At 37.7% G+C, this 25,499-nt stretch overlaps 1 protein-coding gene across 1 annotated transcript in view; it reads left to right on the top strand.

The window, feature by feature from the left end:
- The window catches only part of ULK4 (unc-51 like kinase 4), a 675,609-nt gene that overhangs the window by 279,748 nt on the left and 370,362 nt on the right, over positions 1-25,499 (top strand). The window contains exon 30 of the mRNA XM_036759487.1: positions 11,613-11,705. Within this exon, the coding sequence (XP_036615382.1) occupies positions 11,613-11,705 (93 nt within the window). The remainder of the gene's footprint in view (positions 1-11,612; positions 11,706-25,499) is intronic.

Genomic DNA, 25,499 nt, shown 5'->3' with positions numbered 1-25,499 from the left:
TTAGAGCCTTAGAGGATGGGCAGGATTTGGACTGGTGGAGAAGGGGAGTGTAGATATTCCGGGTAGGGAACAAAGTGCAAGCAAAGGTGAAAGGGTGAAAAAGCAGAGGGATGATTACTTGACTAGCTTAATTTGAGGAAGAGGCTTTGTGCTTATAGGTCATCAAAGATCAGGTTAGAGAATTGTGGGGGGTATTGAATTGTAGAAGGCCTGCAGTAACACTTCCTGGAGTTGTACCATATGCCCTAGGCAGTGGGGAGCATGGCCTCTACAAACAAGGGAGTGACTTGATCAAAATGATTCATCTGGAAAAATTAATTTTCTGGTTTGTGGAATGTGTTGAATCAGGAAGACACTGGAAACAGGAAAACCAATTTTGAATCTGTTGCAATAGTTTATAGCTAAAAACTTCGATTAGGAAGTAGAAATAAGACATTGTTATAAAAATTAGAAAGAATCAACAGGACATGTTGGGAATACAAGGTGGAGCCAAAGATAGCCACCACTTTTGGAACTAGGAACACGAAATAATGACACCTACAACAACAATAGCTTCCACCTCATAGCCCTTTAATATTTACAAAGTGCTTCTCATATATTATCAACAACCCTGTGATGTAGGTGCTATTAATCATCCCCATTTTACAGAAGAGGAAACTGTCACAAAGATGTTAAGTGGCTTGACTAGAGTCACATAGGTAGTAAGTGTCTTTGACCAGATTTGCACTCAGGTCTCAATGACTCCAAAGTTAATACTCTGTCCACTCACCACCTACCTAACCATTTGTGCAAAGAGCTAAATTAGGAGGTAGAGCATGTTTGGAGTGAGGATGAATTCATTTGGGACATGTTAATGAGGAGGTAACAGGAGATCATTTGGGTGGAAATGTTCTGTGAGGAGCTGGAGTTTTGTGACTAGAGCTCAGGAAAGACATAGAGATGGGAATCATTAGTGTGAGAGGCAGAGTCAAAGCGATATTTGGACTGTTGCAGTGACTTTTAATTGGTCTGCATGCCTCAAGTCTCTCCCCACTCCAATCCATCTTCCACATGGCTGCCAAACTGATTTTCCTAAAGCACAAGTTTGACCACATACCCCCCCCCCCTTATTTAGTAAACTCCAGTGCTCCCCATGACCTCCGGGATCAAATGGAAAAGCCTCCATTTGGCGTTTACAACTCTTGACATTAACCCCCTTTCTCTCTTTCCAGTCTTGCTATACATATTGCCCTCCACTCCCAGCCCAACATTAGTTCCATTATGCCACAGGGTCTTCATCTTGTTAGAGAACCAATTTCTGAGGTTTTAGCTTTTAATATTTTTTCTTTAACTTTGAGTGGCATTTTTTACTGGAAAGATTTTATTGGTATAAATATTCTCTTGGCCATTTGTTGTCTGTCAGCGAAGCATTCGGCATATTTTCCCTAGGAAAAATAATTACAGCTTTTCTCTTTACGCCTTCAGTATGACCTGTAAAGCCACCAGGGTCTTAATGACTCAGTAAATTATTAAGGCTTTTTGGTTTGTGAGAGAGAAATACATTCATTACAAATGAGAAAGTATTTCCTTTTAGAAATTAGAATTTATAGTTCTCATTACTTCTAGGAGGTTGCAGACACCATAGGAATAATTGGAGACAAAAGCTGTACATTTGGGGCTTTAGTTCTTTGTTGGAACACCAGCAAACACCCTGATGATTCGGGGGAGCATCTCTCACTGAGCCCTAGCCAGGAGGTGTGAATGGAGGAGTGACTTTAGCCTGCCCTGATGGGTGCTGCAGAGATGCCAAACTGGTCATTACCTCAGAATGAAAAGACAAGTTGATTTTATTTGGGGCCCTTTCTCTACCGTTGTTGAAGATGAGTGGCTATCATAAACATTGAGATGTACAGAGGAAATCAGCTTAATGCATTATCTTGCTCCCTTGTCTTTTGTTTATCATGATTGAAACATACTGATCAGAATCAGGTGATTATTAACCTTCCAGGGAAAAGTGGGGGTGTCTTTGGATATGCTGTTTCCCCGATAGAATGGAAGTTCCTTGAGGGAAGGTACTGTTTCATTTTTCTCTTTGCATTCACAGGAGCCCACGCAGTGCTTGGCACACAGTAGCCTCTCATCACATGTTAGATTTAATTGAAGGAGTCAAGATGCTTGCTGCCACAAAAACTTACTGCTTAACCACCAATATTCTTCCAGTTGCCCTACATGGCTGTCAATGATGCATATCCAAATTGAATGAAATAGGCATCACTGGAATAAGAGGGGTAGCAGTGTGGTATGATGAAGGAACGCTGGATTTGGGGTCACATGACTGGGTCCAAATCCTGGCTTACTGCATCTGTAGCTTTGGGAAAGTAACTTAGCCTCTCTGGCCCCATTTCCTCATCTTGCCTAGCACAAAGTAAGTGCCTCATCAATGTTTTCTGTTCATTCATTCATTCATTCATTCACTGGACCAGATGATCTCTATGGTCACTTCTGCTGGAGTTAAATGGATTGCAATAACTTATGTAAGAGAAGTGTTTTAAAAGGCATCATGAAGGAGGTGATGGTCCCAGCGTCCTCTGCCCTGGGCAGCCCACATCTGTAATATTTTGTTCAGTTCTTGGTGACACATTTTTGGGAAGGTTCACATTAATAAGCTGGAGAACATCCAGAAGAGGACAACTACGCTGGTGAAGGACCTCTGGAGAAGAGAAGACTCGTCGTTGTTGTCATTTGGTCATGTCTGACGCTTTGTGACTCCATTTGGGGTTTTCTTGGCAGATGCTGGAGTGGTTTGCCATTTCCTTCTCTGGTTCATTTTACAGATGAGGAAACTGAGGCAAACAGGGTGAAGTGACTTGCCCAGGATAACCCAGCTAGTAAGTGTCTAAGAACATATAGGCCAGGCACTCTATGCACTATGTGCCACCGAGGGTCCTAGAGAAGACTCAGGAGGGACATAACGGCAGTTTTAAAATGTCTGAATGACTGTCATGTGAAAAAACATTGAGATCTGTTTTACTTGTTCCCAGAGAACATAGTGAGTAAAAATTGCAGAGGGGGCAGATTCAGGCTTAATGAAAGGAAAAAAACCTTATAACAATTCTCAATGTGGACTGGGTGGCCTCAGAATGGAGTGGTGCTCACTAATTAGAAGTCTTTTAAGCAAAAGCTGTTATAGAGAGGACACCTTTTTTGGGTGTTTGTAGAATTAGAAGCCTGCTGAGATCTCTTCCAAAGAAGGTGTGTGGAGGACCCCACACCAACAGCCCAAGTGCTGCCCGATCGCCTCAGAAACAGGAATAGAAACAGAGGGAGGATTCTCAGCTGGTGGTGGGGGGGTCTCTGTGGACAGTCGATGGAAAGGAATGGACAAGAGTCGCAAGAGATGAAACATTGAAGAGAAATCATTCACTTAGCATTAGTCACTTATCATCCAGTTATGGAGGTCAGCAATTTTATTTTTAAAAAGAGCCTCCTAATGAACACTAAATCTTATTTGTGTCATTCCATGTGCATTTCTGAAAGCTATTGATGCCCGTGGTGCTAATTGACATGGTTGTAATTTGTGCCTGTCACCATTTTATACATATGTGTGTGTGTGTGTATGTGTATGTATGCATATATTTTTCTTCCTATTGGCATATTCCACATACTTGTTATTTTAAATAGAAATATAGTTCCGTTACATTATTATACTGCAATTTCCTTAGCCATTCCCAAGTTGTTGAGCATTTGGGCTATTTCCAGATTTTTGCTATTATAGATAGAGTTGCTGTGAACATCTTTCTGCAAATTACTTTCTTTTTTTCTTTTGAATTATTTCCTTGGGGTAAAATCCCCAAAGTGGAATCACTGAGCCAAAGGGTAGGAACAGTTCCTATAGCTCTTGTTACATGTGGTCAAATTGCTTTCCAGAAATATTGAACCAATTTTTGTTGCCACCAGCAAAGTATAAATGTACTTGTTGACCCAGAACCCTGCCAACGCTGAATGTTAGAATTTTAATTTATTTTCACTGGTTTAATAAGTATATAATGGCACTAGTATACATAGATCATTCTGCAATGCATTCCCTTAAATTTGTTCTAGTTTGCATGTTTTTAATTGCTGATGGGACTGAATTTTTACATATAAAGACCTTATTGAATTTATTTCTTCTAATGTAAGTTTTTTTTAAAATTTCTTTGATCACTTAGTAAGTGGAATTTGGGCATTGACCATATACTTTTGCATCAGTTCTTTGTGTATTTGGAAAGGAAGGTTTTATCAGTTATATTTGTCCTGTGTTTTTGACAGGCTTTCAATTTTACTTTTTATATATTTTAATATCTTAATACAGAGATTTAAATTTTTTATGCATATTTATATATACCCATCTTATTTTAGATTATATCCTTCATTCCTTCAGTGCTCAGAAATTTATCTTTTGTTCATAGATGGAATAAATATTCTATTGTGTTTGCAAATCTTTTGCCCATCTGGAATTTTTGCAAGCTATTATAATAATAGCTAGAATTTACACAGTGCACTTGTATCTCAGTTAATTCTTCTCCATTTTGATATATAGTTGTAACCATAAAATATACTCAACAGTATTTTCCTCCATTTTTAAGCTCCTTATGGTCCATCAGGCAACCAGATGGCAGTGAATAAAGTGCTGGACTTGGATTCTGGAAAACCTAATCTCAGATATGTACTAGCCCTGGGCAAATCACCTAACATCTCTCAGCCTCAGTTTCCTCTTCTGAAAAATGATGGGGTTGAAATTGATGACCTTTAGCATCTGTCTAGCCACAAATCTCTGATCCTCTGATAACATATTAAGTTTTTATAGTAGTTTCAGTCTGTTTTGAGAATCTCTGTTCTATTCTTTTGATTATTTTTTCATGGTTTTTAAACCAATATTTTAACATTGACAATTGTCACTTTTAAGTATGTTTTACATTTAATAGAGGAAGTCCAGAACCATTTCTTTTGTTGTTTTAAATACTTGTTTGAATTCTGGCCCACTTATGCTTGCATATAATTTCACTATCTGCTTGTAAGGGTCTTTTAAATATCCCAAGGGACATTAGTTGGTATTGCAGTAAATGTATCTCCTAACTTGGAGAGCACTGTTGTCTTTACTGTATTCAGTCTTCTTTGCCAAGGGCAAGGTGTCTCCATTTATTCATGTCCTCTTTTATTTGTCCTATTATGACTTTCTCATTTCCTTTGAATAAACCTTGTTTCTCCTGGATTAAATTGATAGCCCACATTTAATTATTTTTCTTGCTTTTAGAAACAGAATCTCTTCTTTACTTTGTATTTTCGAGCTATGTGTCCTGAATGTATACAATGTAACCGATTCCGGTTGCTCCGAAATGTTGATGTAGGATAATGTGCCATTTTACCCAGTGGCTTCATGCGGTTCATAGTCTCCCTCTTCATCTCATTCTCTTCTAGCATAGCCAGGGACTCTAATTTTCATAGAATCACAGAATGTTTGATTGGGAGGGAACCTCAGCAGTCATCCATTCTAATCTGTCCCTGAAAAGGAATTTCTATTACATCCAGACTTTGCTTAAAGACTCACTTTAGTCTGAACTCAACATCTTCCAAGGCAGCACATTCCACTTAGGATAAGTTGTAATTCTAAGAACTTTTCCCCCTTGACATCAAGCATAAAGTTCATATTTTTCCTCCTCATCAAAATTGTTTGTCTTTAGGTCTTTAGAATTTTATTTTTTAACATTTCCCTCTTCCGGCTCCCTCCCCACCGCCCCTGCTCACTTCCCTTGTAGAATCTTGGTCACTTGCACCCTGCTCACTTCCCTTGTAGAATCTTGGTCAATTGCACCCTCTCTATGTAGCCTTCCTTTTGATACCTTGGGTGCGTGTCAGACAAGGCCTAGCTTTCCTGTCCTTTTCTATCACAAACTCTAGGACGGTGGGGGTCACTTCCCTCCAAGGTTCCTATTGTTTTTATCCCAACAACTAGTTCTTCCTCATTAGTAAGAAGGAGGGAGTAATTGTGAATGCACAAGAGGTGAGGTACGACTACTGAGAAAAAGATCTGAGGGAGGCCAGAGACTGAAGGCAAGGGGACAAAGGACACAATTAGCTTTGGGTGAATTTTTGGATGGGATCTGTTTTCTAGGTCTACTGATTTCTCTTGTTTCATCTGTGTCTGTAATTTAGCTGTGATGTGGATTTGTGTTGTTAATATATTTCCGTTTGATTTTTTAAAAAAATTCTGTAAGGTTACTTCTATTATTTTTAAGTGCTGATGGTGTTTTTAGTTCTTTTATAACATTTACAAATTTAGCTCTGTTGTTTTTTAGCATTTCTGACTCTTTTATGAGGTCATTATTTCTTCTTTTTCTTATTTTCAATTGGTTTCATTTCTTTTGTATTTGTTTGACAACCTTATGATGATCATAGGGTAATAGATTTAGTGCTGAAAGGGACCTTAGTGAACATCTAATCCAACTTTTTCGTTTTACAAATGAGAAAATGGAGTCTCAGAGATTTAAAATGATCTTGCTTAGATTGCCTGGGTAAGAAGTGGCAGACCCAGGATTTGAACCAAGATCCATTAATTCCAAAGTCAGTCCTTTTTTTTATTATTATTATAAAATGTGTTGTACCTTCTGTGAGTGCCCTTTCATGATTCTCGTTGACTTTCCTACCCTTTGGTGTTGTAATACTTGTTAATTAATCTGGCTTCTTTTTAATGATCTCGTACAAGTTGTGGTGGTGTTGTTTTCATGCTTACAATGATGAGACTCTGTTTTAGGATAAGGTTTGCTTCATTCTCTGGGCCTCAGTTTCCTCACCTGTAATATAAAGGGATTGACTAGATGACCTCGAAGTGTCACTTAAAGTTCTTAAATCATGAGATTCCTTGGCATATCTTGAATTGGCAATCAGCCATCTCCATTTGAGTCCTCCTCGAATGTTCTTTTCATTTTTGGCCATTTTTTTTAGCACAGAGCTAAACTCAGTACTCTCATAGGGCTCTGAGACAGCGAGGCCTAAAATAGCTGACCTAAAATCAGTTATTATCTCCTGAGGCCTTTCTGTGAGCTGAGCACTGTACTGGGTGCTCTGAGAGAACCCACAGGCAGTGCAGGAAGGAATTTCTTTGCTTCCTGGAACGCTTAGGAAAGGATCCATGCTACAAAGTAGTTTTCCAAGTATCTGGGGGCTCTGGGAAGCAGCGGCTCATCCTCACTCACTACGTTTCCTTTGGATTCTGTTGAAACCATCCTGTTTCCTTTCCATTCTTGTCCTCTTGCACTCTCTGCAGTATTTGACACTCACTACTGACCCAGACATTCCCATCTCTTTGGGCTTTTATGACACCATGCTTTCTTGATTTCCTTCCAGCTTTTTTTTGAACAGTCGTCTTCAGTCTCCTGTGCATCCATGTCTCGCACCCTATGTGTATCACATGGCTCTCTTTCATCATCATCATCATCACCATCACCATCATCATCACCATCATCATCATCTCCTCCTCCGTTCTTTCTCCCCCTTCCCCCTCTCCCCTTCCCCTCCCCGTCTGCCTTCCCCCTTTCTTTCTCTCTCCCTGTCTCCACCATCCTCTCCCTCCTTCCTTCTGTGATCTCATTAGTTGTACTGTGTTTAACTATCATTTCTGTTCACATCACACTCAAATCTATATGTCTACTCATCTATCTCTTAAGCTCCAATCTTGCATTTCCAGTTGTTTGATGGACATATCCAATCTCAAATTCAACAAATCATATCCACAACTAATTATTATCTTCCCTCCCTGAATCCACTCCTTCTCCTGAGCGCACTATTTCTTTAGAGAGTAATTACATTCTTCCAGTTGCTGGGTTTGCAACCTTGGAATCTTCTCTCTTGACCTTCCACTTTCCATATCCAGGTTGTCGCCCAGCCTTGTCTAGGTTCTCCTTTTTACCTCAAATGCTCCCTCTCTTCATCTGTACCTCTTGGAACCCCTAGCTCCTTTTAAGACAGCCTAAGAGCCGCTTCATTCAAGAAACCTGTCCTGATTCCCTCAGTTTCTAGTCCCCACCCCAATAATTTTATGTTTATTTTGTATTCACTTACCTGTGTACATGTTTTGCCCAATTTGTCTATTATCTTGACTTTGAGGACTGTGTAACCTTTCTCTTTGTATCCTTAGCACCATAACACAGTCCTAGCACACAGTAGGTGTTGAATAAACGCTTGTTGAAATTGAATTGAAACCGTGTGATAGTGGATTAGCCACCTAACTTGTCCGAGCTTCAATTTCCTCACCTATGAAGTGGAGATAATAAGATTTGCATTATCTACTGCATGACATTGTTGTCAGGTATGACATTTTTAAAACTCTAAAATACTATGTGATTGTTTTTGTTGCTAGCTCATTGTCATCCTTTTTTGGACAGAGTTCAGATAGGACAGGTTGTATCCTGCCATTATTCTTTATATTGAGTGTTCTGTGAGCTATTGTGCAGGCGGATAAAGTGATTGTATTTTGTAATTGAATAAGAGTATTGGAACGTAAGCTCACTGAAATTTCACCAGGACAGTGGCTGTAGCAGACCACATGATAGACGTTACATATACCTTGTCCTTTTCCCACATGGTTTTAATTTCTTCTGCTAGGGGCTTTATTTTTTTTGAAAGCTTTTCATTTAATATAGTTTGGAGATTGAATGTTGAATATAGTGACATGAATTTAAAAACTTTGTTCTTACTTTTTATGTTTTGTTGTTATTTCCAAACTATTATGGGTAATATTTCTGTATATGAAAATAATCCAGTTCCGGTCTAAGTTGTTTGCGGGATTCTCAAAGATATTTGAGATATATTGTAATTTTTGGTATAGGTTTTTTTTTTTGTCTCTTAGCTTATGTAAGATAGCAAATGTCTGATGTATAATTCTCACTATCTAACCTTATCTTTTTAGGTATTTAATAAATGCTAAAGTTTTATAAGTCAGATAAGTGGTACAAGTGGATAGAGTTCTGGGCCTGGAGTTAGGAGGATTTCTCTTCCTGAGTTCAAATTTGGCCTCAGACACTTACTAGCTGAGTGACTCTGGGCAAAACACTTAATCCTGTTTGCTTCAGTTTCCTAATCTGTAAGATGAGCTAGAGAAGGAAATGGTAAACCATTCCAGTATCTTTGCCAAGAAAACCCCAAATGGGGCCATGAAGAGTTGGACATGATTGAAAAACAACACAACGGTTTTAAAACATTCAGTAATAGGTTATACAGTTTCCACCATTGCATAAGCTGCATCAATCAATCAGTAAGTCTCAGATTTAAAAAATAACCTTTCTCTAATTTTTGGTAGAAATCACCTAATCTTTAATTATTGTTACACATGCCTCCATCTCTATGAATAAATTTGTACAACTTAGCCATTTAGTTGATGTGTCCTTTTTTTCAGCATGTGGTTGGTTAAGTTGATGTCATCCATGGATACCAAGTGGTTCTACTTCCTCATTGACTTGAAAGCCATAAACATTTCTATTCAAGCAGGAGCCAGAGCCAGAGCGGGCTTAAATGGTCTCTCCAGAAGATGCTACGTTTTGTATCAGTGATTGTTAATGATGTTGTATTGGCGGCATGCTTTAAAAAGAGAGCAGATTTTCATGTGGACATCAGATTCTGTAGCATTCCCTTGTACTTGCATCTCTTTTACATATTGGAAAGTACACACACAGGCCAGGAGTATGGACTGAGGCAAGGCCTTTGCCGTCATAAGGGTCTTATAAATATGGTAGCACTTTTGAACAGCCTTGTCAAGAATCAATCAGTCAATGCCCTTTATTCCTCTGAGACTTTCTAGCACACGCTTTTTACTCCTCAGCCAATATGTTATTTTCTTGCTTATAGGTTTGTTTTGAATAGTACAAAATACTCAGTCTCACAATTGGCCTTTATTTGGGGGAGTCAGTGCTTTCTCATTGTTTGGTAATTGGAAAGTGATGCCTCCTCTTAGGAAAGACGGGGTCAGGCCTGTGTGTGAGGGAGTTGGTAAAGTGTTTTGCTAGTATCCCATGAACCACCAAAAAGCATTCGAGTCAATAATTAAGGAGATACTTTGGCCCTGACACTTTCTGGTTTTGCTGGGATACTAGAGCTTCAGCTGCCTTCCTTGACATAATTTTTTCTTTGTTCTTTACATTAATGCAAACTTTTTCTTTTGGATTTGATTCGGATTTAATTTTTATTAAGTTAGACTTCTTAAAACAATATAGATTATCAGAAATTTTCCACATCCTTTTAATCAAGCGGTTCTTTTTCCTCTAATTACTTTACTTCTCAAACCTCTATAGCAGTTATGTTGAAATTTCAATTTTATTAATATTGTTTTGACTCCCTGTATTGCTTTAAGTTTTCAGCTTTCACTTTTAATTGTTTATTAAGGGGATCAAGAATTTCTAATAGACTTTAATTTTTCACATTCCATTCCACAAGTTTATTTCTCCTGCTTTTTTCTTTCAATCAGTGCGGTTTTCATGCTTTTCATTGTGTTGTACCTATTAGATACTGATGCAATCTTCCAATACCTTTCCACAGTTCTTTATAGCTTTCTCAAATTATTTATGCTTTGCTGGTTTTTAATGCCTCCTCTTAGGACTAGTTCTAAATAGTTCCACCTTTCCTTTTTTGGCCTTACATCATCAATAACTACAGGTCATGTTTAAGGCCTTAAAATTATTTTATAGTCTATGTTTTGTGAGAGTGTATTCATTTAGTATGGTTAAAGCAGAGGCCATCTTTTGTGTGTGTGTGCGTGTGGTCTGTAAGTTGGATTTGTCCCATCAAACTCAAAAAGGACTTTTCAAAATTCCATTCTAAGTATGTCCCTTTCTTCTTCAGAATCATTTGATTCATGTGCATTATTTTGAGCATCTTTCAGTATTAATTAGTACTTCCGGATTTTGCATTAAATGTAGATTTTCAATGCTTTCTGATTTTTCAAATTCTTCATATTCGAATAACCCCTCAATTTTTCTTTTATTGCATATCTTTATTACAGAATGCTATAATACAATGATGCCTTCATGACCTACTAATGTGTGTAGGTACTTGGTGTCTACTTGAAATTTTTCTAGATTTCTCAGCTTTATGAGTTTTTATGTGACTTTATAGTGATTTCCTTGCCACCCCCCAATCTCTTCTGTTGCTATTAGGCTGTGAGCTGTCAACGCACATTGTTATTAGCTCCTGTCTGCAGTAACCATTTGCCCTCACTCTTCTAATTTGCTGCTTCTTGTCTGTTGTTGCCTTGGAAATAAAATAATCAGATTATTGAAATTATGCATGAATCAAAAGCCAGTAGGTTCTAAGAACTTATGAATAAGGTACATTAACTTGAAGGTATCTGTTTGAAGGGGTTCTAGGTCTTTTGACATTGATTCCAGGTTCTTGATGGTGATTTTGAGCGGTAGGTTGCCAGGAAACCCCACTCAGGAGCACTTCAGTACTAGGAATATTGAAATCTAGATTATAATTCTTTTGCATTCTAGTTTTTTGAAAGATTATTGGCCTTTTAAACTCTATATCTAATGGATGTTTTGCTGTTTCTTATAATTTTAGACTTCTGTGTTTTAAATCGTGTTAAATGTTTTTCTTTATTCAAGGTATGAGCATGTTCTTATGGAACCTGACCCAGTACCAGCCTATGCTCTGAAACTGCTAGTAGCTATGACTGAACACAATCCAGCTTTTACCAGGTACCGTGACTTCAAATATCTTTTTCTAGTAGAAATTCTTAGCATTTCCCTTTTATTGACTTGCTCATCCATAAAGTGAAATCTGTGTGCTACTAAAAATGATACGGTTCTGAAGTCTGATACTGGAACAGTAAAAGTAGTCATTTTTCATGTTTTGTGCTTTGTAATAGCTATCATTTAGGCTATCTTGGCTCCTACTTTTATATTTTTGTCTCTTACTCTTATTTGCCAAATATAGGGAGGAGGCGCATACAGCTTTCAAAATGGCAGGTTCTTTAAGAAGTTACCACTGATTTCTGAAGGGTCAAATAATACACCAAAGTTTACTAATATGTTTATAGCCTTTGTAGTGTATTTATGGTGTAGCCATTGCCACTCTTTGATTCAGGTGACTTATTTTGATGATTGCTGGTTCGTGGAGGGTTCAGCTGCCGTCCCCATGAGGTAAGAATTCCCTCCACTTTTTAACTTGAGGTGGCTCTCTGCTTTAACATCCATCTGCTGATGGAACAGCAGTGCCTGACTAGACCATAGGAAGAACAGAAGTCCATGTGAGGGCAGTGGCAGGTACCTCAAGTGCCCCAGATGGTCCACAGGAGACGAAGAGATCTTTGTTCTTTCCTGTAGGGGCCTCTTTCAGTAGAGGAGAGCTATAGTCTGCACAGTTCTTCATTAGTACTGCTGAAGACCGAGAATATCTTCTCCAGTTCCATACAAAAATCATCTGATTACCTGCAAAGAATAAAACTCTTAGTCGTCATCATTCCTCTTTATGTGTGCTTATCAGCCATCCCTTAAAAATGCTTTTGAGAACTTTCCCAGGAATTGTGGTCAAATTCACTGTCCTTTAGCTAAAAGAATTCCTCTTCCTCTGCTTTCCTGACTTCTCTAATGTATGCTGCTCCCTCCTTCTGACCTCTGGAGCTCTTCTCTCTAACCCTTGTTTTAGAACTGGAATAGTATTTACTACATCTACTGTTTTCTGTTTTGTGTCAGCCTGATCTTATCAACTAGTTTCTGGATTTATTGAGCACAGAAATTCGATTTTGTACACTTCTCTCTATGTCCTTCTGTCACATCATAGCTGTGGGGGATTGAGGAGATGTCGAATAAATGTTTCTTGATTAATTAAATGAAACACAGAAGATTGGTCTCTGCCCTCAGTCAGTTGTTAGGTCCTTTGGCTGATTGCTAGGGCCTCATACGGGGAAAGTAGCAAAGAAGAGAGAAAGCTGCCTCTTGTCTGGGAGATTGGCTTATGTGATGGATCCGGCGTCACTGTGGGAAGAACATGGGGGTGTGTTATCCACATTGCTCATGTGTTTACATATATGTTTGTATATGTATACTTCATTAGCATAGGTCCTTTCCCCATCAGCATTGAAGACAGCCCATTGTGCCTTAAGAGAAGGTGCTTACTTGGGAAGCCATAGTGGAAGGGCTGGCTTGCTTTTTTATTTGTATCCTCACTGCTTTGTATATAGTAGGTACTTAATAAATCCTCATTCACTCATTCATTCATTCCAGAGTTGAGACATTGGAGTAGGTCTTTAGAACAGATACCTCTTTCTCCCTCCCATTTCCTTCCTTCAGTATATACATGTATACATTCATCCATCCATCCATACATACATGTACACATGTATGCCACACGTGTATACACACAGCACACACATAGTGTGTCGAGACTTGTAATTTTATTAGTATAGAGAACTCTCAATTTGAAATCTCCTCTTAGTAACTTGTCTATACCTTGTTGCCTGGGAATAACAAAAGGTTAAATCAGTCAGTCAACAGGCATCTATTAAGAGCTTACTATGTGCCAGGCACTGTGCTAAGCACTGAGAATACAAATACAAACAGAAAGAAAGGCATTCCCTGCCCTCAAGGAACTCACGTTATAATGGTGGAAGATAACACGTAAAATGGGTGCTTAAAGTGGGGTGGGGTAAAGGTACTGGGCACCCAGGCATGGCAGAGAGAAAGCCCTGAGGAGATGAATCAGCAGGGCAGCCTGGAGAGGAGCAAAGAAAACCAGGGACTTTCTCATGGACACACAGCTGTCTGTGCCAGAGGCAGGCCTTGTTCCTGTGACTTCCTGCCCATACATATTGTCCATTTATTTTATGAGACAGAGTCAATAAGGAAGGCACACTTTGATTTTTTTAAAGTTAGTATTTGCTAGTAACATATGTGTTGTTACCTGTCATCCCTGGAGATGTATATGTGCGTCTGTCCATGCATGTATGCAGTGCACACACGGAAACACACATGTACATATGTATATAATGAATATGTATCTGTCTCTATGCATGTGTAGACACACATGTATGTTCTGTATCCACATATTATACTCTATATCACCAATATATCAGACACATGAATAAAAATGTTATTATCTTTATTATGAAGAAATTATAAAAATTGTTTTTGAGGCAGGGCTAGATGATGGGAAGGAAGCATTTCTAGGGAGGAGTCAGTCAGGGAGGGGCCTTGTGAGATAAGTTTCCTATTGTGACAGTGTGTGTGTATGTGTGTGTGTACATATATGCATGCACACAGGATCCGAACTTGGGTCTTTCAGACTCCAGGCATTGTGTTATAGCTACCATGCCACCTCGCCGCTTCTTATTTTGTTGTAAGCTGTTAAAAAAAATCACCTCAAACCACTCCTAGGTCTGTATCCCAAATAGATCATAAAAAAGGAAAAGGACCCACATGTACATGAGAATATCTATAGCAGCTCTTTTGTGGTGGCAATGAATTAGAAATTGAGGGAATGCCCATTGGTTAGGTATTGCTGAACAAGTTGTGTGAATCACAAGTTATGTGAATGTAATGGAGTACCATAGTGCTATTAGAAATGATGAGCAGGCAGACTTCAGAAAAACCTGGAAAGTCTTACGTGAACTGATGCTGAGTGTGGTGAGCAGAACCAGGAGAACATCTTACACAGTAACACCAACACTGTGCAATGACCAACTTTGATAGACTTAATTTTTCTCAGCAATACAATGATCTAAGACAATTCCGAAAGACTCATGATGGAAAATGCTATCTATCCGGAGAAGGAATTATGTAGTCTGAATGCAGACTGAAGCATACTATTATCACTTTTTTTCTTTGTGGGTTTTCCCTTTTGTCCCATTTCTTCTTTCACAACATGACTAGTGTAGAAATATGTTTAACATAATGGCACATGTGTAACCTGTATCAGATTGCTTGCTCTCTTGGGGAGGAGAGAGGGGAAAAAAATTGGAACTCAAAATCTTTTAAAAAAATGAATGTTGAAAACTATCTTTACGTGTAGTTGGAAAAAGTAAAGTTCTATTAATAAATATTTTAAAATAAAAATCAATAAATAAATCACGGCAGAGCAAAGCTATATATACATATATACATGCATATATATGTATATATATACATACATATACATGCACACACACACACACACACACACACACACACACACACACACACACATATATATGTATATAAACAACTTCAGACCTATGATTTCATTAGGAAATTTCTGGTGTGGAAACTTTGACTCCCAATGTGGTTTGGCATAGATTCTAGTCTTCCTGGCTTATGCTCTCACACTCTGCCTACCCAACCTTCCAACCACACAGTTGAATGGATGTTGGATCAGTATTGAAAACAACAAAATTCAGTCCATCAAAATAATGTGTATTTTGTGAGAAACCGACATTTCACTTTTTTGGGGAAAAGCAGAGAGAGGCCGAGAGTAATAATCAAAACTTTCCTCTGAGAGAGAAATGAATCTTCCTTGGACCTTTTTCTCTTCAGTGGCTGCCTCTTAACACCCACCTATTAGAGAAGGAGATTGTTGTTGGAGAGAAGAATTGAAGTCCTTATCTAAAGAACGGGTTAAACCCTAGACTATCAGCCACAGGGAATAAAAGAAACGTGGGTGTTTTGATGGAGTTTTTTTTTCTTTCTGGAAAACAAAAGATAAGTCTGTATGGGAAGAAAGGAACTCAATGATCAGACCCATCTCATGCACATCGTGCTGAAAACCCTGCTCTACCCTCTCCGGTTGACAGTTAAAATCTCTGGATGACCTTGTAATGTTGACTCTTTGTCCATTATTTCACATCTCCATTTTCCTACATGCACTAGCCAAAAAAAATCCTTAGAAAACCTGAAGATCGTATTCCTATTTTAGAGAAGACAGGGGAAAGTGTGGTTCAGATTAGATTGAACTCTAACCTTGGACTTTTAACCAAGGTCAGGTCACATGAAATTTGGGGTATAGGTTTTTTTTTTTTCATTTATAAAATGATCTCTAAAATCCTTTTCCAGTTCTAAAACTACATGACTTTCTTTCTTCTTAACTGCAGCCTAGAAAAGTCTTCATCTGGATTCAAGATACTATCACATTTTAAAAATAAAAATAAGGCCTGTAATGCAAAATCTACTAGATTCACATTTTCTTGAGCATAATAATTGACTTCTATGATCATCACAATTAATCCATATTTAGCTCCATTTAGAAAAAATACATTTAGTACTTTAATTTATTCTTGTAGCAAACATATGGGCTAAAAAAATACAAATGAAAATCTCCTTCTCAAAGATGCAAAATTTTATTAGTATAAATCATGACAAACAACATGTCCTTATCTTATGGTTATTTTTATTTGATATAAATGATTATTTGTCATTTTTATTACTTGCATTAAAATCTTCTCCAAATGTACAAGACTAATTAACAATTAGCTTTTAAAAATGGTTTTATAATTAAGAAGCATTCAGTTCCCCAAAACAATTATTAAATGACACTCTGTTAAACACTGAGTATGGTACAATGTTTGTGAAGATATCCTCATCCTTGGGATCCACATATTTGGGTAGATATAGATGATATTCATAAATAACTATTATACAAAATAATACAAACACCCGACCTTTAGTAAGTATTAAGATTTGTGCCCGAGCATGCACATATTTCTCTCTTATCCAAAAGAATGCCTACGCCATATTAGTTCCACGATGGCACACTTGCATGGGTTCTAGATAATGGACAATGAATGCTCTTGCACTTTCATAGTCACCAGTGGAGTGAAGCAGGACTGTGTGTTTCTCTGTGTGCTTTTTAGCACGTTGTTTCTAGCATCGTTGTCAGATGTCTTCAATGAGGATCAAAACAGCATCAGGGTCAGCTACTGACCTGATGGGGAGTTATATCACTTGAAAAGGTTACAAGCCAAGATTAAAGTGGAGGGAGAATTGGTACATGACTTTTTTGTGTACTTAATGCAGCTTCTGAGACTGAGATGTAACAAAGTATGGATCTTTTCTCTGCCCCTTGTGCTAATTTTAGCCTGACAGTTAACACCAAGAAATAAGATTCTCTACCAGCCAGCACCATACCATCTATATGTGGAACCATAGGTTATAGCAAGTGGAGAAATTTTGAATGCTATGGATAAGTTCACTTACCTTGGCAGTGCTGGGGATGTACCCACAGATGATGGAGTTGATGTGCACATTGTCAGCACTAGCTCAGTGTTTGAGAGGCTCTGGTATGGGAGAGGTATGGGAGAGAAGAGGTATTAGACAGCCTACAAACCTGAAGGTCTACAAAGCCTTTGTGCTGACCTCCTTGTATGCCTCTGAAACCTGGACAGTATACCAACACCATGCCAGAAAACTGAACTGCTTCCATTTGAATTGCCTCAGGAAGAGTCTAAAGATCACCTAGCAAGATAAGATACTAGACACTAAAGTCCTTTTTCAAACTGAACTGCCAAGCATTCAAACTCTACTGCAGAGAGTACAACTCTGATGGGCTGGCCATGTTCGAATGCTAGATATATGTTTGCCTAAAAGGCTATTTTATGGAGAACTCACATGAAATAAGGCACTCATGATGGTTGGAAGAAGCAACACGAGGACACTCCCAAGGTCTCTCTAAAGAACTTTGGAATCAGTTGTGTGACCTGGGTAACGCTAGCATAGACTGTCTACCATGGCATGCCTGCATCAAAGAAGGCACTGTGCTCTATGAGCAAAGCAGAATTGTGGTAACTAAAAAGAAACGAGATGTACAGATTTACAGACGTCACCCTCCCATATGGTCATATGGATTTTTTGTGCCCTACCTGTGATAGAGTCTTCTGGTGTCATATTGGTATGATCAGCCACAGCTGGAACATGCTGTATATTAACCCTGACATTGTGGTGTATTTTGGTCCTCTTCAACCATGAGGAACAGATAACAATGACAACCCATGCTATAGTAATAATGATGGTTGTAATGACAAAAAGCTGGTAAACTGGATTCTGAAGATCCCATTGATTAGGTTAGCACTCCAGTCAGTGTAATGCCACTGCTCCTCCATTATGGAAATAGGGTGGCTAAAGTTGCAGGGTAGTCCTATTCAAAACCATCATGAAGATGAGTTTAACATGGAGGATGTTAATAGTGGAGCAAATGACATTCCTTACTGTTTTGTTTCTACAACAAGGCATGATATGCCAGAAATTATGCCTAATTATGAAACAAATGAAAAAACACTAATATCTCATGTGATTTTGGGCATGTGGACACTAATTGCAAAAGGCTTTTTTAGTTTGATGCTATGAATCTAGTTAGATCAACCATTTCAAAATATTAATTAAAATAAGTTAATTAAATTAATTAAAGTAAGTTTCTCAAAACCATTAGGAACAAGTTTTCCTATAATATTTGTTAAAACATTTAGAAACATTTCAGGATACACACTGTAGGATATGTGGTAGCCATCATCATGGTATGAACCACAAAAGGAATGTTGGTGCTATCAAGGAATACTTCTCAGTTAAGTATCAGACACTGCCATTGCAGAAGCACCTGGAGAAAGGCATTGAAAGGATACAACAATATTTAACTGACATACACAGTAGAAAATTTGAATTCAATATTGCCCAACTAAAATAGAATCTAAGAGTGGAATCAAAGGGTTACCTGCATGTTAACTACGTCAACAACATGTTCACAAAGAACCGACAAAATAAGTTGCCATCATACAGATTTATTTGTGGAAATGGAAGCATTTAGGATGGCGATTCAGGATCAGAACATCACAGAAGGGTCGTCTTGAAGGAGCTGCCTTAGCACTCAGCACAGTGCCTGGTGCATGTTGAGTACTTAATAAATATTTATTGAGTAGTGAACCCTGGATTTGAGGATCCATAAAGGTTACTACATGAAATGACAGGAAAGGAATTAAAAAAACAAGCACACATTAGAAATACTAGATGCCTTTAATCAACTATTGGAAGGAAAATAAGGTTTATGATATAAGGAGTCAAAGCAACACAAAGAACAAAGTCAACAATCCACTATCAATCAAAAAGCTTAGAGGTCTGAGAAGCAAAGAAATCAGAGAAGAGAGAATCCCTAAACAGGGGGAATGTGAAAATTTCCCAGTCTTCTGTGTAGTCACAAAGAATTTTAATACAATAAAAACAAAAATACAATAAAAAAATTCAGTACAAAAAAGAGAAAGCTTAGACACTATAAATATGATGAATAACGAGGGAACTTCCATGCAAAATTCTAACATGGTAGGGTCCTGTAAGAGCCATGATTTTCAGCACAAATGCTTTACAGTTTTTTTTTTCAATTGCACATGAATCTGTTAGTAACACATCACCATTTTCCTCTGTAGAGCAAGTTTCATCTTTATTAACAAAAAGCACCACATATTTGTTGCTAAAAGACAGAAACACCAGTGACCTCTCCAACTAGACCAATTATGTGTTTATGGACTTTAATTCAAAGCACAGCTTGTATCCGTCAAAAAATTCTGTAGACAGTTTGTGTGCGGAGGAAGGGGGGAAAAGAATATGCTGGACAGTGTAAAGATGCAAAAACCAACTTATTTCACTTTGATTATTTAATGTACAATCTTTGACTCAGTTCTGCATTCATGGTTTATCTACTACAAATAAATAAAAGTTTTTTATGCCAACATGAAAAGCTGTTCAATAATTCAAATATACCAACACAATACTATTAAGACAATTTATATAAATTACGCTGTCTTTCAGGGAAACAATTTAGGCCCTTTGTGGTTCTGCCTACTTTAAATACATTATCATTTCTCCAAATAGAACAAAGTATGATTTCCAAATTTGAGGGAATCATATCAAAAACATCTTTTTAATCACTACAATGATGATATCAAAGATAATAACAGCCCCTACCTCTCAGGGTTGTTGTGAGGCTCAGATGAGGTAACGATTGTAAAGCATTTAGCTTAGTGTCTGGTGCATAGTAAGTGCTATATAAGTATGAATCATTATTATTATATAAATATACCAAAACATATTAAATAGAGCCCCTATTTCTTGGAATCTTTCTCAGTTGATATTAAAACATCATGGACTTGGTCAATGTAAAATATTTAAGTACACTTTCAGGGAAGAACCTCAAGCTCAACTTGACTGCAGAGGGCAAACTGACCCAGTGGGTGAAGACTATACCGAGAAATCGTTTGCAACACACATTAAACAGAAAGTCATAAAGGAAATGTCTGTGGTTGAAAGTATTGAGATTTATGAGCATCCTGAAATCACATGTCAACAAGAACTCATTTAGCAGCCATTGCTGTCTAAGAAATACCACTTTGAGGGTGTCCTTTTGGAGCTTTAAAATACACCATGACAGATTTGGAAAGTACCTTAGCCAAATCCTGTGTGATACTAACTAAGCCTAAGGCCCATCACTTAAAGTCAGCTAAGGAAAGATTAATCCTTCAACAAAAAAAGGAAAAAGAGAATTGATTGACACTTTCAGAACACTCGATAGATAAGAAATCTATGGAAAAGCAGAAATCGGTTCACAGAGCAATAGTATGGATTGAGAATTTGGATTTATCAGTTGTAAACAGAGGTGGTTTCCCTCTGGATGGGGGGGTGGGTTTATGATATAGGTAAGATCTAAGAGGAGAATCAAAGAATTATTTGTATGTTAACTGTCAGTAACATGTTCACAAAGAATTGGCAAAATGAATTGCTGTCATACAGATTATTCATGGAAATGGAAGCATTTAGGATGGCGATTCAGGATCAGAACATCACCTCAAGAAATCACAGAAGGACCGTCTTGAAGGAGCTGCCTTACTAGCACTTAGCACAGTGCCTGGCACATAACAGGTACTTAATAGATGTTTATTGACTAAAGAACCCTGGATCTGGGGATCCATAAAGGTTATTCCAGGGAATGATAGAAAACACTTACCTGTGGCTGTAAACATTTAGCACCTACTGAATGCTTAGCAAAATTTGACCTAATGGCTAGAATTATACATCAGAAATTCTCTTTCCTGAACTGACAGATGACAAGTCTCCATACTATGAACATAAACTTCAAAGTATCATTGAGAACTCAACCAGTAACTATACTGGAACCAGACCATTCTCACAGGCAACTGTTGTCCACAATTGTTCAGATATAACATTGATATATAAAAACTTAAGAATAATGTTTTTTAATAAATGTCACCAACTCAGTATTTATAATACACAAGCTACATGGAACAAAAAGCTTTCAACATATAGGGAACATCCACAGTGATCATTGTTTCTCATCATCTGCTTTCCCTGTGCATAGTTCTGGCCACTAGGCTAAGACCACATAGTACCAACACTGCCTCCTGTATCATTCTCCCTTCCACCCTTCTGGTTCCTGTCAATTTTATGTTAAACTTTTTGTTATGTTTTATGTTAAATTTTTTCAATTGGCCATTATGTACAAAAGTAGGCATATCTTTGTGCATGTTAAATGTGATAATATCTAAACTTTACTCCTTAATGTAGTTAGGATCTGTGGAATGGCAGTGTACTAGCTTTTTTTCTTAAAAGATTCATATGTCACTGTCATGACATTTTGTTGTAATTCATGTATTTGTAATAATAAAATCTCTTTTGAAAATTTGGCATATTTGGGTGAGATACAAGGGGAATTGAGCAGAGTGATCACATCTTTAGATTACCTCCAGGGTCCTTTCAAGACTGGTATATCTGAATGAAATAGTGATTAACTGTTCCATAACAAAAGAGATTGGATGACCAAGCAAGTTGGAGCTGAAACTGTGGCCTTTTCAGACCCCTCAGAGGCTAGTTAAGTCAGAGAGGACCTTAGAGATCATCTGATCTAACCACTTCTTTTTGGCTGCAGATTGCCTGAGCTCTGGATCCTGTGAAGATCCAGCCAACACATCATGGGGGAAATGTAATATGCTTTCCTGAGGCAATGGTGAAATGATTGTATCACTTCTATAAGCATTAAATTGTGCCACAAATTAAATAGCAGGATACAGTGGCTTGCTAAAGCAGTTTATAATAAGTTTATGGTAGGGCAAGTCTTGGTCATAAACATGTTGAATGTTAATTAAAATAATTTGCTCTGTACTATATTGAGATTGGTGATTAAAGTGGAATATAACAAGAAAAGAAATCTTGAGCTAATGAAATTAATCTCTGGACAATTGAAAAATTGTATTTGGATTGAATGTTCTCCCTTTTTAATTATTTTTGAGAGATTGTACTTGTTTAAGAAATTGCTAGAGGAAAAAAAAAAAAAGAAATTGCTAGAGGAACTGAACTCCTGAACTCACACTAGAAATAAAGAGTGGAACAGCAAAAAGTGGATCTGATTTTACCTGTCGGGTCTATTTTGCGGCAAGAACAACATAATTAGATATTTTATGTTTTGTCTGATAATTAATTAAATTTAATACGGGAGTTGTATTTGTTCAGGCAGAATAGTCTAAAAATGTAATATATGAATAGATATTTTTCTTTGTCCTTTCACTCATTTCCTATGATGCCTACAATGAATTGTAGTGAATAACCTAGAGATGATGTATGATTTTGCTGAGTTCTTTAACCATTATTTAAGAGAAATGCTTTCTATGTCCTTTATTTGCTTTTAATTATTCGGAATTTGGTTATCATAATAATTATTATTATAAATAATGTCCTATGATTTTAAGCATGCCCCATATTGAGGTGGCCTCTGTTTTTCTAGAGCAGAGGTTTTCAACTAGCAGACTATAAACCTTTTTTCTTTATGTTTTGCTAATTATACTTCACTGTAATTTGTTTCCTTTGTAATCCCATGTATTTTATTTTATGCATCTAAAATACACAGATTATCAAAGGGAAACATGAAATATAAAAAGGTTAATAATGCCTTTTCTATGGTATTTTGAAGTCATCCTAATCCATGTGTGCCTTTGATTGTAATGAGTGGAATTCTGTTACTGGTGGGTATCCAAAGACTGGTTTCTCATGTGGTTTACTCTGGTAAAGAGCCCTTACTCCTCTCAGACTTGCGTCATACTTTAATCCCCTGTGTATACAGAGAACAGATACTTCAGAATACATTTACTGGCTGTATGTAGATTATTCTGCAATGAGAAGTAGTCACTGGCATTGCGAAGACTCCAAAATATCTTCATTGTGTGTCTTCATCTTTATAGGATGTGGGAAATTTCCATATATAGTGAAATTATTTAGAGAACAATTACGCCCTCTCTCCCCCATCTCCCTGCCTTTGCTCTGGCTATCCCCTACCCTTGAATCCACTCCTTTCTCTCCTCCAGCTCTTAGAACCTTTAGTATTCTTAAAGACCCAGCTCAAACATTGTGTTTTGTGAGAGTACTTTCCTGGTCCCTCCACCTGTTCGTTGCCTCTCTCTTCCACTTACAGTTTATGTGTCTTGCATATACCTATTTTTGTAAATGTTATCTCTCAGAATAGAATATAAGCTTCTCAAGGGCAGGTGCTATTTAACTTTTTGCCTAGTACAGTGTTGGGTACAGTGTAGATGCTTACAAAATGCTTGTTGATTGGCAGAGCCAATCTCTCCTAAGTTGGAAAGATCAGAAGCCCTTAAGATTATCCAAGAGGAGTTTGTGCCACAAGTAATCAAGGACTTTTTTGTCATAGGTGCTGAAAAGGAAGCTTTGACCTTTTTAAAAAAATCTAATTCAGGGCAAAACTGAATAGCCAGAGCTGTTCAGACCTACCGATCTCTCTGGTGGTTGAGAGCTACCCCTGATCATCTTGGGAAGGTACATGTCTGGCAGTCTATCTCTGGTTCTCATTCCATATTCTCACCAGGAAATTTCTTCTGATCTTAGTCTGGTTTTCCAAGTAGACTTTTTTTTTATTTTTTTAAATTAGGAGAAGAACATGCAGATCAGTCAGTGTAATGTTGGTTTGCATTGATTACTTGTTTTGTTTCTTGGTATAAACTGTTAAATTGACTTTCTTATATAAATGAGTCTCCTTCTAGTTTAGATGGTGATCCTAGAATATAATTAGCACTGCCTGTGTTGACCTTCCAGACTTCAGATCTGCAGAGATAAAAGGATAAATCTTGGAGAACAAAGAACAGAAAATATTAGACCTTCCTGATCTGTCATTGCTTCTTGGTGCTCATCCGCCTCCCTGACACAAAAACATCTCTCTCTAGCTTTCTCTTCTGTTCTTGTCAGTGGGGAAAGTCTAGAAAATCTGGACTGAATTCCTTTTTGTGCCACATAGTGGTTATGTGACCCCGAGCTAATCATTTAACCTTTTAGCACCTCAGGCAGTTCTCTAAGATTATGCATTGCAGAACAGTTTCCCATGTATTGGTAGAGGTTTTTTTCACTGGGAGTTCCCTGTTACTTGTGAAGTCACTGGGCTTGACCACACACACACACACATACACACATACACACACACACAGACACACACACACACACACCACACGGGGTGGGGGGGAGAGGGAGAGAGAGAGAGGGAGAGAGAGAGAGAGAGAGAGAGAGAGAGAGAGAGAGAGAGAGAGAGAGAGAGAGAGAGAGAGAGAGAGAGAGAGAGAGAGAGAGAGAGAGAGAGAGAGAGAATGAGAGAGAGAGAGAGAGAGAGAGAATAATATGGTAGATTCTAAGGGACTTGAATTCAGGAGAGCCCTGTTTTTGGATCTCAGTTCTAACACAGACTTGTGACTCTTAGTTTCTCTCTGAGCTTCAGTTTCCTCCTCTTTTAAATGCAGATAACAATATTTGCATTTTCTATCTATGTTGTAAGAAAAAAAAAGTGGGTAGAGGAAAGAGAAAATTGAGAAGAGATGGGAGAACCTGCTAAAACATATAATTGGTTGTGTAATTAGAACTAGCTGCACATATGGAGGGAGCAAAGGGAGCAGATATTACCTGAACTTCACTTCATTCAAACTGGTCAAAAGGGAGCTGAACATAAACACACATTCAACTCAGCAGGGATACAGATAGGAACAGGTTAACTGCTTCTTTTCCATTTTTAGTTGCATTGGTTTTGTTTTCGAAAAACTTTTTTCTGTAATGAGAATTGTTCCCTTTGCCTCCTGGATCTACTCTGTATCCTCCCTTATCTATAAACCTTATTCCTCTCATTTGTTTATATCACCTTTGATGTGTTAGTTGTGTCCTTGTTTGAAGCTTATCTTGGTATATGGTATGACATATTTGTCCATACGTAGTTTCTGCCAGACTACTTTCTAATTTTCCCAGAAAATTGTTTTTTTAAATAGTGAGTTCTTTTCTCAGTATCTGAAATCTTTGGATTTATCAGATACTTAACTAGTACTATGCTCATTTGCTTCTGTTTATTGTATACCTAATCTGTTCCACTGATCAACCTCTTCCTTTCTTACCCGTCACCAAATTCTTTTGATGACTACTGCTTTGTAATATAGTTTGAAATATGGTAATGTTTCTCACTTTTTTTATTCTTTCCCTTGATATTCT

Source organism: Trichosurus vulpecula, chromosome 5 (assembly GCF_011100635.1).
Source record: "Trichosurus vulpecula isolate mTriVul1 chromosome 5, mTriVul1.pri, whole genome shotgun sequence".
Lineage (NCBI taxonomy): Eukaryota > Metazoa > Chordata > Mammalia > Diprotodontia > Phalangeridae > Trichosurus > Trichosurus vulpecula.
The sequence above is the reverse complement of the archived record's forward strand: the minus strand, read 5'-3'. Positions and strand labels throughout refer to the sequence as shown.